Genomic DNA, 15,424 nt, shown 5'->3' on the forward strand with positions numbered 1-15,424 from the left:
TGGACAAGTAGACTGTTATAATGGAAAGTTGGGGAGTTTAGTGAATTTAAAATTAATTTAAGATTTGGGGATTTAATTATCCCAAATGGAAATGTGGCTGCATTAGTCATTTTGGTTTTGAGGTTTGGTTGTTGTGTTTTATTTTTTCTAAAAGCATTTTAAATTTCTTTAGGTTCAACGGTACATACGATGCATGCTGAGTTTTTTGTTTTTTTTTTTAATTTTAATATTTAAGTGTTGAGCTGAAGGATAGAATGCTAGAGCGGGCTGGTAGTAACTATAATATTCTGTGTGTTGTTTCTGTAGTCTAACCTGGTTCTCATGTCACTTTTACTTGTGTTGTAAAAAAGTCTTGTGAGTTTCAGACTATCCTGTTAGCTATATTTATTTGGAAATAAAACTGATGTAATATTTTATTTAGATACTGAAGTACAGTAAAAGCTCCATGAGTGGGACTGGAAGGTGCCAGTAATCTAAAAATGCCAGTTACCTGAGGCAGGGGTTTGCAGCTGGATGTGGAGAGGGGGGTGGCAGTGGTCATACGTGGAGTAAGAGGGGGTGGCGGTGGCCACATGCATAGCGGCAACACAGGGTGGTGGGTGGCAGTGGCTACGTGTGAACTTCTCCCCTCCCACCCCTTCTGTGGCTGGCCGGCCAGAAATTCTGGTTTGCAGAGTGTTACTAAAATGCCAGTTAACACAGCTTTTACTGTAATGTGGCTGTGAAAAAGCATGTATTGGGCATCATGGCATGCAGAGACATTGCACCAGGTAGGGATTTGGGTCACTGTTTTTGAGGAGAATAGGTTGGATAGTTGTTTGTTATGTTACTGGTAATCTTAAAAAGCTGCAATACTGTTCTTAACCTATCAAGCAAGACCCACTTTTATTTTTAGCAAGTGGCTGGAACTCTGGAGCACAGGGGTGGGCAATTATTTTGAATGAAGGGCCATTTAATGAGTTTTAGTGAGCTGTCAAGGGCCAGAAGGGTAGCCCCACCCCTTGACAGGTGCCCCACCCACTGGCCGTCATCTTGGTAGCAGAAGTCCCACCTCTAACCTTTGCCACTATAGGTCCCTCCGTTGTCCCAGAAGTATTCTTTTTGCGGTGGGGTGGGGGGGAGTTCCCATTCTGAGACCGAAACATCCCAAATCATATGCTAAAAAAAAATCAAACATCTACTATGACTTATTTTGTCCTGATTTATGTGTTTGCATAGCGTATCTAGAGGCGGTTGCATAATAGCTCAAAATAGTCTTACTCTTGTATGTTGTGTGTGGGTGTGGTGGGGTGTATGGTTGGGATGGAGTATGTGGGAGGGCATGTGGGTGCATTTTTGGATGTGGTGGAGATGGTGAGGTGGGAGTGTGTGGGGGAGATGGTGGGAGGGTGTTTGGGGATGTGTGGGTGTGTTTGTGGGTATGGTGGGGGGGTGGGAGTGTGTGTGGGGTCACAGCAGGTGTGGGAGTATGTGTGATGGCTGTGGGAGGGTGTGGGTGTTTCTTGGGGGTATGATGGCCAGCCCCACCCCACCCCATAACATGCAGCTCCTGCCCAAGTCCCTGGTTGCACGTCAGCAGTGTGTAGGGCCAGCCCTACCCAGCCCAATAGCACTCCCACCTGAGTCCCTGGCTGCACATAGTGGCAGGGTGCAGGGCCAGCCCAGTCCCACAGTGCACAGCTCCCACCCCAGTCCCCGGTCACACATGGTGGCAGTGTGTGGGGCCAGCCCCACCTGGCCCCATAGCACATGGCTCTCCACACTTCCACCCATTTCCCTAGTGGGAGTTCCTGGCCCCGGTCTGGTGGGGCCCTTACCTGAACTCCCACTCTCACCAGCAGGGAGGGCTGGAAACAGCCTTGGGGTGGCAACGCAAAGCCTCTGCCAGGTGGAGGCTTTTAGTCTCTAGCGTCCCTTGACTTGGGGCTGGGGCAGGTCAGGCCAGGCTGGGGTGGTTGCTTAGTGACCAAAGCTGTACCTCCTGCATGAAGGCATGGCTTGTAGGGGGGCAGCCCGGGGCCAGGTCTTATGGAGGGGTGCTGCAGGCCAGATGGAGTTGCCTGACAGGCTGCATTTGGTCCCAGGGCCGTATTTTCCCCATCCCTGCTGTAGCGCTTTTTAAGTACCTGTGCTGTATTCTCTTGTGTGGGACCAGTGAAACAGCAGTTGCTTTAAAGAAGATTGAACACATGGCGCAAAGTAAAAACTTGCTGCATTTTGTCATGTTAATATATTTTTAAGGGCAGGACTTGCTAAGCTGTCATAACTGTCTCTCTGTTAATCAGTCTGCTTCATTTTTAAAAGCTGTGGGAAGGTGGGGGATTATAACAATAGGTGGCATCTGATCTCAAAAAGGTCAGGTGTTATTACAAGGAGGAGGTTAGTATATAGCAAAAGATCTCAACCCCCCCCCCCCCTCCCATCTCCTCCAGACAGTGACCATGGTCTCAAGATATTCCTACTTGCACCAAAACCCACACACACACACTCTCCATTTGCCATTCTAATATAATAAAACACTTTGTCTGTCTGTGTGTGTCTGTCTGTAACGCTTTTGGTCAACTGTGCATGCGCTGCCAAGAGTAAGGGCAGCTATTGGCTGTGCAGGCCTGGATGGGGTGGAGGTGGGCAGGGGGCAGAGGTGGGCACGCATGCACACAACAGCTGGCTGGGAGGTGGTGGCAGGGGGAAGCCCTCGTGCTCAGGGTAGGAGGTGGAGGCCAGGGGAGGGAGCTCCTGCGCTGGTGGCTGGAGGAGGAGGCAGCAGCTATGCAGGGAGTATTTTTACATGGCCAGTCCCAAAGGGTAAGTAGGGTGGGGTGGGGGCATGTAAACACTCTATTATTTTAAATCAGTCATTCATGATGGGTAGTTGGCTAGTACATTTATATAGTTCAATGCCCTATACTGCAAAAATTAGGCTTAATTGTGCTTTCAAACAAAGAGAACCACACTGGTTTTGTTAGCTGTAAATTCCAAGCAGAGGCATCTGAAGATATTTTTCTTGTTCAGTTCAGTTTGAATAAAAGCTCCAGTAGAGCAAGTGGGCCTGTAGGCAAGGCTCATTCACCCAGTGTTCAAGAGGTGTAGCCAGCAGGTTTCTTATGCCTGCTAGCAGAGATTAAGAAGCATTTGAAAGGGCAGGGCTCTGCTGCATTTTCCAATGCAGAAGGTACTACACAGTGAAGCTGTGCCACATGCTGCCTGTCTCCTCTTCTCCTGTAGCAGTATGCAGGTTAGTAAGTGGGAAGAGAGTTCTTGGTATGCTTCCCCTGAAAAATTCTCTCTTCAGCCATGGGTACAAGTTTTGGTGACACTCTTAGGTATTCTAGGCAAAGTTGGAGCTTCAGCTTTGTCAACGAGTAGTATTTCCAAGGTCCTTTTAGGCTGGAATTGTCTCCAGTAATTAACACTCCTCTGAGATAAGAACGTTTTGAAAATGCCACTTGGATTTTAATATAATCTAGATCTGAGCCCATTTTAACGGAGCTCAGATTTCTCATGCTCTTACATTTTAGTGAATTAACAGTGTCTTTACAAGGAAAACAAGTCCAGCTGAGAATGTTGTCTTTTTCTAGCCTCCAAAAAGGACAGTGAAAAAATTTGCACTATAAATGTATTATTATTTGCCTTGGCATTTCTTGTCAGCAAACAATAAAATAAATGTTCAGAGATTTATTGTACAATAGTGACAAGTTTTTACTTTTTTATATGCACTGTCAGTCTTAGCAGTGGACATGAACACATGCTTGGATCCCAAATCTGCACTCCCAGTGGGGCTAGCCTAAGTATACTTAAATGAAGAATCTGGTCCCTGGAGTTTGAGTGTGTGTTTTGCCCATTCACTCTGGCTTATGTTCCTAATAGATAGTCTAGGCTTATATAACACCTACATGGGTAAAAAGAAATCTGAAGAGTGGCAATTTATAGATACTTTAGTTTAAACTTTTGAAGGAACCGCTTTGGAACCTGTTGAACAATTTGAGGAAGGCTCCATTAGAACAAGTAGGCAAAAAAGTAATCCTGTGTGAAATGTTTTCAACATGTTTTTTTCTAAAATAAGTTATCTATTATCACACACAGAGGAGAAAGCAGTGCCAAGAGGATCATTTTCTGTTTCTTTTTTTTTTAATGATCCAATTAAAAATGATAGGGATAGATTTATTGATTAGGGAGAAGAATCCCCTGTGTCCTTTGCCATTATATTTAGACAGCTGAAGCACTTATTCTATCCTATCCCATCTCATCCCAAAGTGTTTCACAGGCTTTGGACTCAGTATAAAGGATTCAGTAGTCCTTTATACTGAAACATTTGGAGCGAGGATAGGAAATTTAACAGTTTTGACTCATGGAATTGCTCTCTCACCCACTCAGCTCTCTACTGCAGAAATCTCCCTTTTGAGAGACTGGGAACGTCCTGAGAGAGAACATGCAAATACAAGATCCGGGTGGGAACTAGTTTCCCTGCCTCTTCACCCCTTAGTGCCTCTTACCTGAGAGCAGTATGCATGTGTGTTTTTCATATGCCACTGTTGACAGAGTGAGGGTGTGGAGTATCTGGAAACCAGTAAGTGCTAGTGGAGAGGAAGAAGAATGGAACAGCAGCACCATTACAGTGCAACTGAGGGTGAAGACGACAGAAGTTTTGTTGTGCAGTTAGCCCCCTTGAAAGCACTCTACAGCTCTGTCTAGACAGAACTACATGGCTGCAGAGTGCTTTAAAAGTGCTTGTCCATGGGACAAATTAACCCTCATTTAATGAGGGTTCAGATTAAGGTGCTCCAAAGCACAGCACTTTTATTAACTTCTGTTTGCAGCCCACCCTGCTCCAGGGCAGGGATATCAGCCCAGCTCTGCTCCTGTTCCTGTCTTCAGGATGGGAGGGAGAGGAGGGAGCTCCGCCTGGGGTTTGCCCAGCCTGCGCTGGAAGGTGGGGCAGATGAGCTGGGATGGCAAACCCCAGACAGAGATCCCTTCCTCCCTTTCCCTTCCCCTCCTATCCTTAAGATATAACACCAGAGCTTGGAGGCAGGGGGTGGGATTAGAGGAGGAAAGCTGTAGACATACAGACTACCTGTCCTGGGTTGGCTCCAGAGTTGGGCTTGATTGTTGTCTCCCCCCACCCCCAATCAAACAGTGAATGTCTGTTGGGTCAGGGGATTTGTTGTAACTCGCGACACTTTCTGTGATGTTCCATGAGTTACAATGGGGAGCTGCATGTTTGTCAGAGCCCTGTGAGCCTACTTGAAGTCAATGATAGAAGGACTCAGAAAAAATTATTAGTCTCTTCCTAGGTGTTTGCAGTGAGGGCTTCCTTTGTGGAGGATCCCTGTGTAGGTTTCACAGAAGGAATGACTGCAGCTTACCCAGCCTGCAGAGCAAATATAATAATTCAGTTACTAGTTAAATGAAGCAGAATTTCCCTCCCTGGCTCCCCAATATTTTTGATCTAGAGATCAATTAATTTTGGTCTTTAATTAAAGGACTGCCTTTTGTAACTAGATACAAAGTTTATTAAGAATCTGAAAAATATTTCTCAACCAAAATTTAAGTAATAGGAAGCCATTAAGGGATCCTAAAAGCATAGCATGACGGGCTCTTGGGTTTCTTAATAATTACTAAAAACTGTGGCTCTTACTAAAGGCTACTTGTTCTCCTTCAAATTTTAGTCACTATTGAACATGAAAACCAAATCGAAGCTAGTAATTTTGCAGTGCAAATCAAAGTTTTTCTCCAGCTGTAGGAGCCAAAAGGTCTTAGGGATTTTTTTTTTCCATCTAAACAGTGCTCTATGAATTAAGATGTGTCTGTATCTCGGAGTATAAATACTGTAACATAAAAATCACTCCTCCCCTGATGGATCTTGATCCTACAAATTGTTTTGTATTCTTAATTTTTGAAATTTTTTGAGAAGTAGCATATGTGAAAGAAGAGGTAACTGGGCATATCTACGCAAGACTTTTAATGTGAAGAAGACTCATTCTATTGCACACTAGTATGGCAGGCAAAACCTGTGCTAATGTGTAATTGCCCAGTAGGTTTAGTCTAATGCGCATTAATGTCACTAAAAACATTCATCTGCACAAATGTGCAGTAGCACCAATTTACAGTGTATTAAGTTTGCATCTGTTATTACAGGTGCAAACTTAATACTCTGTAATTATGGTGCATTAATGAATATGTAGATGTGCTCATTGTCTACACCTGCTATAGTTATCCCTTAGTTGGTGCTGATCTGGGGCTTGTTTTTAGCTGAATAGTTATTTTTGTACCTTGAGCATTAGGATTAATGTACTCAAGCCTTTTTTGCTTTCTTGATGCAGCAGTCTTCTAAAGTGCAAGTCCCTGAGTGGAGGAGGAGACATGGTCATGAGAGGAGGACATGATAGGACCTTGATGCCAGCCTGACTGAAAGGTGTTTAATTTAAGAGCATTACAGTAGAATTCACTTGTTGCTTCTTTTGATAACATTTCTGATGAAAACAAATCTATTTGAAGTAAGAAAAGATCTTGGCCACAGAATTTGTATCTTGGCCCAGTCCTTCTGCAGTGTTTTGATATGCTTGGCTCTGGGTATTTAGCATGGAACATAAAGATCAAGATGACCAGCTGTTTTGAGTTCAGATCTGAAACATGCCTCCAAAATTTGAGGAAGAACAGACTATTGTGTTTGTCAACTTTAATATGACAGAGGTCTGAGTAGCTAAGCTGAAGTATCTGTGGCTATGGTACCTGGTTGGAGCTCAGAGGTAGCTAAAGCGTGAATGACTGGGCTCATAGTGTGAAGAGGAAATCAGAACTTAAGCCTTTTTTCAGGCGCAATTTTAGAGTGCAGGAAAAGCCTTATGTTGGGAGATTGATAGGTGAAGAAGGATTGTTGATGGACAGGAACTGAGACAGTAGTTTGCCTTTCTCATGCTGAGTACCAAACTGAGAATGCACATTCCTATGTTTCTAGTTTGTTGAACAGATTTCCTTGTGTAGCGACAACAAGGGGGTTATCTGTGTTGTGTTTGTTTCCCTGCTAATTATAATCAGAGAATTTCCTTACTTTTTGCTTTAAGTTAAATGAGTATCAGCTATTCAAAATATAGTCAGGCCTTTGAAATGAGGTTGAAAGTATATCCGGTTCTGACATTGTCACTTTTTATGATTTTCTAAACCTGAGGATTTCTTCCATATCCCTGTTGCTGTGTGAAGGTTCCACACAAACCAGAGAAGAAAATGAGTGTGACTATGCAGAAGGAATAGTGGAACTGAGGCTGCAGACAAACATCACATTTAAAGGGCTTCAAAGTGCAGCTGCACAAAAAAATGGAGTACTCCAGATGTGGAAAGAGGTACATCTTCAGATGTGGAAAGATGTACATCCTCCATGTCACGCCTCCCTTGCTGGAATGCTTCAGAATTATTGGGGGTCCAGGCTGGGTGTTCATCCATGGGGTAGGAACAGAACTGATGTTGGCAAACTCTCCTGTCTGCTCTGTCTTCATTGTCTTGCAACACCTCCGTGATGGAAGCAGGAGACCAGTTGCAGAGTGGTATGTGGGGATGGGGCTGGGGAGCAGGAAGCCCAGTTCTGGCAGGGCGTGCACAGGCCTAACAGAGTGGCAGGGCACTCAAGGTAGTGGTGACTTCTGGCAGTTGGTACTGCTGGTGTAGATGTATGGCTACAGTGACCGCTGTTATTTTTTTCTGCCCCAGCCACCCCACCTTCATTCTTCTACTGGAGGTACTGTGGAGCATGTGGTCTCCTGGCTCCACAGGGACCACTCCAAGAGAGTGGAGGCACAGTGCACAGAAGAGTGATCACTAACAGTCTACTCCTGCTTTCTCCATCCCCATCTGTCATGAGTGGGGTGGGTGGAGCAGAGCACTGTGGGATGCTGGTGGACCTAGGGTTCTCCTGTTGCATTCCATAGAGCAGGGGTAGTGAGCCAACGTGCGGCACATGTCACAACTGGCACTTGCAGTCTCTGTGTGTTGCATGTGTCAGATTGGAGAGGGAGTTGGGAACGCTGTGTCAAGCAGGGAGCACAAGGCACAGAGGAGACAGCATAACAGCAGATTGGATTGAGGGAAGCAGATCAGAGTGGCACTCAGTGAGAGTGCTGGGCTTACTCTGTGGCACCTGCCAAAAAAGATTGGACCCCACTTCCATAGCGTGTCCATGTATAACAAGAAGCACTTTGTTTCAAAGTGCTTCTAAATTGTACCTAATCCCAGTGGGGTCACTTATGGAGTGCCTCAGTTGTTTATGGAGCATTTCAAATATCATGTGCGTCTGTCTGGCTCACTGTTTGAAGCACTTCAGAGGCATTTGAAATGTTTCAAATATGGCTTCTGTCTGCACCCTGAATAGATACAAAATGCTGTCTAATATTCAGAGCAAACAGACGTATCTCTCCTATTTTTTCTTTTAATCCATTGAAGAAATACTTGCAGTTAAAGAAGGTAAGATAGAGGTCTTTTCTTCTTTTTAATCAGTAGTGGCCTTTCCTTTTATTCTGCTGAGAATGCAAGTTAGGGGGAGTGTAACAGCAGGAATGGTTAAATTGACCTCATGTGTTTAGTTTTGAATTTCTTTGAGGACCTGGTAAGTTTAGACCCCAAATAATTTTATGTTAATAGAGTTTGCGTGAGGAGCAGCAAGTTATCTTAGAAGCAAAACAATGACATGAGAATTATTGAGCATTTTGGGTTTTGATGGAGCATATGGTTCTGGTAAGCTGAGATGGGGCATGGTGTGCTGTATTTGAGTTGTTGCCCTATGTATCCAAATTTATTCTAAGCTTTATGGGAGAGAAGGGGAAGAGATGCTCTTTGCAGTGGCTTTACAAATGGACTGGCTTATTTTCACTGGGTTGTTTCTTTTTCCCTAAAGAAGTGACTTTTTTTTTTTCAGTCCTACTGGAACATTCTCAGCACTTTCAATGTATTTCTTGATGATAACTGGGGACGCTGCTCCTGCAGCCAGGAAGGATAAAGAACAACCAAGTGTGGTTAAAAACTGATACAGTTGATTTTAAATATTTTATGAAATACAGAGAAAGATAAATGTACAAGAAAAAGCCACGTGTATCAATGTGCTTCTGTTAGTCTGAGCTTTTCCAAAGATTTCTTTATCACCAGTTATGATGCCTAGTTGCCATAGAAATGTTTCAGCAAGACTATTAACAAATGGGTAGTTTACTGTTGCAACAGGAGTCTCTTGGCTCATTGACACCTCATGATAGACTAGAAATTTAAAATCAGTCTGTAAATATGGCATAAAAATAAGTCTACAAGATTCTGTGTGTCCAGAAACCGTGACTACACAAAATATGGGACTGAATCCTTACCTGTCATTTAAGGATGTTGTCTTGCAATTTCAGGGTCAGTGATTTTTTTTTTTCCCCCCCTCCTTCCCTCCTCCCCACACTTGTGCTTTATTCAGTTTGTATTGTGTGTGTGTGTGATACTAACTAGACCATTTTGAAAATGTATCCTGTTAAATGTATTTGAGGAATATAAGGTAGTAAAGTATGAAAAATGTGTAGATAGCATCACACTCTTTCTTTCTTTCTTTCTTTTTTTCAGGTTTAACCATGAGTTACCCAGGCTATCCTCCTCCAGCAGGTGGATATCCACCAACAGCTCCAGGTAAATGGTCATTAGTGTGGATTGTTTAGATGAAGTAGAAAAAAGAAGGGATTTGAACGACTCTTCAAACTGGGATATAGGAAGAGATTACTTGCATTGTTGAGTTTGTGTTTTCTGCTGTCACAGGCTATCCTGTCATAAAAAGATCGATCTCCACATGTCAAATCTTGTGTATATGTGTGTTTAAAGATCTATGTAGCTTATATAAGTTTTTCTAAATCAGTACCTGTTAAAGCTGGAGTGGTAAATTGGGGTATAAGAAATTAAACCTCCCTCATATTTTAAGTCTCTTCTGGTTTGGCCAAAATGTCCATGAAAGGAGAAAGGAAAGAGGAGATGCATTCTCTCCAAAGAGCCTAAAGTCCTGACAGCTGCTTCCCATGCCTTCCTGGGTGCCAGGCATCCCTATTCAGCTGGCTGCCAGCTTCCAACTTCCCCCAGGAACCCATTACAGGAGTTAGGCATACTTGGTATGAAAATATGCGTCACATCAAAAACTGAAAATGTTAGTGTCAACATTTAAAAAAAAAAAGAAAAAAAAAGGCCTGGATTTCCTATTGAGAGCTGAGAAAATTAGATGGGGAAGAGTAATCTGGGTGTCCAGTTTTGTTGTTATAAAGGAACCGCTTTTACAGAGAATGGGCACTTTGTATTTTTTGCAAACCCAGACCATTTTAAGGTGTTTCACACTGAGGACTCCAAGGCCAGGGTGCCCAGCATCACATAGAATTTGTGAAAAATCTTGATCAGAATCAACAGCTAGCAAGGAATAACGTCCCTTTTCTCAATCCAGTACCATCAGTACAGGAAGTATAAAATGGGTAAGGGGATCTGGTTGAATGTTTTGGGGGTACTACATTATTTGAGGCCAGTAAATTGCATAGAATACAGAGCTTTGATTAAAAAAAAGTAGTCAATACTTACCATGAAATGTAGCAAAGCAGTGGACACAGCTTATCAAAGGGAGACAGCTTCCAACAGTGTTGCTGCTATGGTAGTAAAGGGTCTTGAAGTATCTTTGCAACAGGGGATGAACTTGTATATTATTTGATAACGAAGGGATAAAAACAGATCATTAAATTGCCAGAATTTCAAAGTGTGTCAGAATGTCCTTCTAATAAAACAACCAATTAAGTGAATATCATATTAAACATTAAGCTTCTTCTGGTAAAACTGTGTTGTTGAATTTATTATTCTCAGATATGAAGCTTCTTGAACTATACTTAAGTTTGTTTTTAATCATGGCCTTAGTGATCTAAGGATGTTTAACCCATTACCATATTACATACATCTGGTGAAGCACACTGGTGATATGAAAAGTAGCTACTATCTTGCAAGTCCTCTTGTTAGTTTATTTTTCCTCTTGCTTGGACTACCATTGTTATCAGAGGTTATCAGTAGAAATGTAAGTATCAATTAACAGACTAAAAGAATGTTTATATTTTTGGTATGTGAACTCTGTGTGATGATTTCAGGTAGTAATCCCTGGGGTGGCTCTGCCTATCCTCCTTCAAATCCACCACCAATCGGACTGGAAAATGTTGCCAGTTATTCCAGCCAGTTTAATCCAGACTACATTGCAGGGATGGTGAGTACAATGCTACTTGTTATACTTCAGATATGATCTACTTAAGTGTGAACCTGTGTTTCCAACATAGGAGTAAGAACAGTTGGGTACGTTTTCAGTATTTGTGTCTGATACAGGAAATACAAGAGTAGACCATTGGCTGAAACGTTACAGGTTGCAACATTACAAGCTAAACTAGGTTGGGATGTAGTTTAGTTTGCAACAGTGCAAACTCATTTAACTCTTCCCAGCAAAAAAATAAACCAACCCATGTATATGTTATGTGTTATGCTATTAAGCCACAAAAAAGGGAAATTTTTGTCATGTGTTCTTGTTCTTGGACTGCAAAAACAGGAAGGAGAAGTCTGAATAGTGCATGTGTAGGTGGTTAACTTGTTTGCACTGGCAAACTGTATTCCAGTTTTATTTTTACCCAACTCTTTAACCAGTCTGAATGAGGAAGGCAGTAAATCAGTGACTTAGCTGAGGTTATAACACGAGAGAGTGGCTCATTCCCTGACGAGAATCAAGGATCATCCTCTAGCACACCCATTCTCACAACCAATGAAGTCTCTCCACTTATGAAGTGTATGTGAAGAGAAACCTAGAATGTGATTTTTTTTTTTTTTTTTTTTTTTTCTCGTGAGGTTGCTCAGAATAGGAACTGCTGGGGAGTTTAATTTTTTTATAAGCAGTCTTGTTACAGTGTGTGTACAATGCAGCAGTTTTTCCCCCCCAGGCATTTGTATCGCAAATGCATTTATTATGTGTGGACATTTGATAGCTAGCAGTTTAAAATAAGTATGCAGTAGTATTAGCAGCATGGAAATGACTTGGGGGGGGGGGGGAAGCAATTCTAGCTTTGGTTATGCTAGTGGGGAAAAAAACAACTGCATGTAAGTATTGTACAATCACTGCAAAGTCCTTCATCACAGAGGACAGCTCAGGTTCACTAATTCTGGAAATATGAGATTGCATACTGAAAGTAAGCACTTCTCCTGTAATTTCTGCAGACTTCTATCCATGTGACCAAGTGTGCCAGAGACTGAACTGTAGGAAGATTCTACCACTTAATACCAAAGGCAAAAGCACATTACTTCTTCTGTCTTATAATTAATCTGCATTAAACTTAATGATTATGCAGTAGACAACCATGATCTGAGAGGGAATTGTCCTGTAGTTTTAGTTTAGAAACTTTTATTTTTAATTGGCTAACACTTGAATAGTAAGGACTGCAGGGCTGCTGGTGCTGGCTGTCCTAGACACTGGAATATAATGCTGGAGACACTGGCTTTAATGCTGGAGACCTGACTATGGTGCTGCAAGGTAAAAACATGTAGATAGGTAGTGAGTGAAGAATAGGTGACGTGCTGTAAGTTCATACCTTCACTAATTTTGTGTTTGTCTGTCCATAAGTTTTGCTTCCTGCAGTAGAGGAGCTTGCAATAAGAGTGCATTAGGAGTATGTGCAATAGTTCTTTCTTTCTTTTTTTTTTAACTTGGTTACTGGTCAGTGTTTCTTTTGAGAGAATAATTCAAGAAAAGCTTGGGTCTGTCCTGGCTCTGGCTTAGGGGCTTGTAGCTAGAAGCTTAGATCAAAATGTTGTGCGTTCAAAGCTGGGGGTGCCTTCCTATTACCCTAAGGCTATAGAAAAGAGCAGGGAGAAAAGGAGGGGTGTAGTACTCTATGTCAAGAAGCAATACACCTCGTGAATGGGCGGGGTGGGGTCAGAAGAGGGGCTGACTGAGATGCTCTGGGTAAGAATACAAGGGGGTTGTGGGAAAAGGGGCTTAATGGTGGGTGTCTATTACAGAGTGCCCAACCAGGGGGAAGAGCTGGACTGGGATTTTTTAGGACAGCTTGTGAAGGCTGTCAAGTCAGGAGATGTGGTAGTTATGGGTGACCTGAACTACCCAGACATCTGCTGGGAAGAGCAGTCAGCTAGGTCTGACCACTCACGTAGATTCCTAGCTGAGATACAGGACCTCCACCTAACTCAGGAGGTGCACAGTCCCACCAGGGGAAATGCCCTGCTGGACCTGGTCCTTGCCACAGGCGATGACCTGGTGAGGGAATTGCAGGTTCTCGGCCACCTGGGTGATAGCAATCATTGCCTGCTGGAATTCACTATCCAGCACAGGGTGTCAATGGCTAGCAGTAAAGCGGAAGTCCTTGATTTCAGGAGGCCCAACTTCAATGAGTTAAGAAGACTAGTACAAGAGGCATTGGGATCCCGAAGCTTTGGGGAGATGGGAGTCCAAGACGGGTGGTCGTTCCTCAAGGAGACAGTCCTCCAAGCCCAAAGGGAGTCAGTCCCAATGCATACCAAGCGGGGTAAGAGTTCTAAAAAGTCCCTATGGCTCAGCAAGGGCATTCAGGAATGCCTGAGGGCTAAAAAGGTGGCATACATCCGATGGAAGCAAGGGGCTATTATCAAAGAGGATCACATCTCTGTTGCTTGAGGCTGTAGGGCAGCTGTTAGGAAGGCCAAGGCTGAGATGGAACTGGGTCTGGCAACCAGGATTAAGGATAACAAAAGGTCCTTTTTCAAATACATAGGGAGCAAGAAGAAGGCACTGGGTAATATAGAGCCCCTGCAGGATGCGCTTGGCAATCTAATGATTGCTGCAAGCGAAAAAGCGGACCTCTTTAACAAATTCTTTGTCTCCATTTTTCTGATCAGGGACTGGGACATCTCCCCCACTGGGAGTACAGAAGGGCTTGGAGGAGGCACTGCCAGGCCCAAGGTTAGGGATGATGTAGTTAGGGAACTCCTGGAGGGGCTGGATGTATTCAGATCAGCAGTCCTGGATGCTCTTCCATCTAAGGGTGCTGAGGGAAATGGTGGTGGTCATTGCAGGGCACCTGGCATGGCTATAGGAGTGCTCATAGAGCTCTGGTAAGGTGCCAGATAACTGGAAAAAGGCCAATGTGGTCCTAATTTACAAGAAAAGACGACCAAGGTAACTGTAGGCCTGTCAGTCTTACCTCAGTTCTGGGGAAGATCTTTGAGAAAATTATCAAGGAGCACATCTGCGAGAGACCAGCAGGCTCAGGGGGAACCGACATAGGTTTATTAAGGGAAGATCCTCTCAGACTAACCTTATTTCCTTTTACCTGGAAGGATGTGGGCAGTGGGGTTCCTCAGGGCTCAGTCCGCAGCCCCGTACTGTTCAACGTCTTTATCGATGACTTGGATGAAGGGGTGGAAAGCATGTTGTCGAAGTTCAGTGATGACGCCAAGATGTGGGGAGAGATGGGCACACCAGAAGGGAGGGACAGAATCCAGCTAGACCTGGACAGGTTACAGAGGTGGGCAGATGAGAATAGGGTGGAATTCGATGTGAACAAGTGCAGGGTGCTGCATCTAGGGAGAAGGAACCAGCAGCATACCTATAGGCTGGGGAACACTCTTCTCATCAGCACAGAGGTGGAAAGGGATTTTGGAGTCATTGTCAACTCCAGGTTGAACATGAGCTGCCAATGCGAGGAAACTGTCAGTAAGATTAACCGCACCTTGTCATGCATCCACAGATGCATCACAAGCAGATCCAGGGAGGTGATCCTCTGCCTCTATGCAGCATTGGTCAGGCCACAGTTGGAGTACTGCGTCCAGTTTTGGGCGCCGCACTTCAAGAGAGATGTGGCTAGCACTGAGTGGGTCCAGAGGAGGGCCACTCGCATGACTGGGGGCAGCAGGGCAGGCCATGCAAGGAGAGACTAGAGGGTCTGAACCTATTCTGTTTCCACAGGAGAAGACTGAGGGGGGATCTGGTGGCTGTCTACAAATTCACTGGGGGGGGGGGAGGTCAGCAGGTAATAGGAGATGCCCTGTTCCCCCAGGCACCACACGGAGTAACTAGAAATAATGGCCACAAATTGATAGAGAGCAGGTTCAGGCTTGACATCAAGAGGCACTACTTTACGGTTAGGGAGGCTAGGACCTGGAACCAACTTCCAAGGGAAGTGGGGCTCGCTCCTACCTTGGGGGTCTTTAAGAGGAGGCTAGATGGACACCTGACTGGGATCGTATGACTCCAGCATCCGTTCTTGCCCAAGGCAGGGGGTTGGACTTGCTGATCTGCTTAGGTCCCTTCCGACCCTAGCTACTATCATACTTTCACAGACACAAAACATGCTTTTCTTTGTGCTGCATTAGTCCCTATAAATGATCTGAAACATACTATTGAAAATCAGCATCTAATACATCTTAA

At 44.0% G+C, this 15,424-nt stretch overlaps 1 protein-coding gene across 1 annotated transcript in view; it reads left to right on the forward strand.

Annotated features, from left to right (window-relative positions):
* ANXA11 (annexin A11) overlaps nt 1–15,424 on the forward strand; it is a 53,247-nt gene that overhangs the window by 14,113 nt on the left and 23,710 nt on the right. Inside the window, exons 2-3 of the mRNA XM_019555978.1 lie at nt 9,580–9,642; nt 11,118–11,230. Coding sequence (XP_019411523.1) covers nt 9,588–9,642; nt 11,118–11,230 — 168 coding nt within the window. The 5' untranslated portion in view covers nt 9,580–9,587. The remainder of the gene's footprint in view (nt 1–9,579; nt 9,643–11,117; nt 11,231–15,424) is intronic.

The sequence above is a fragment of the Crocodylus porosus genome, unplaced genomic scaffold (genome assembly GCF_001723895.1).
Source record: "Crocodylus porosus isolate Cpor-Errol unplaced genomic scaffold, CroPor_comp1, whole genome shotgun sequence".
Lineage (NCBI taxonomy): Eukaryota > Metazoa > Chordata > Crocodylia > Crocodylidae > Crocodylus > Crocodylus porosus.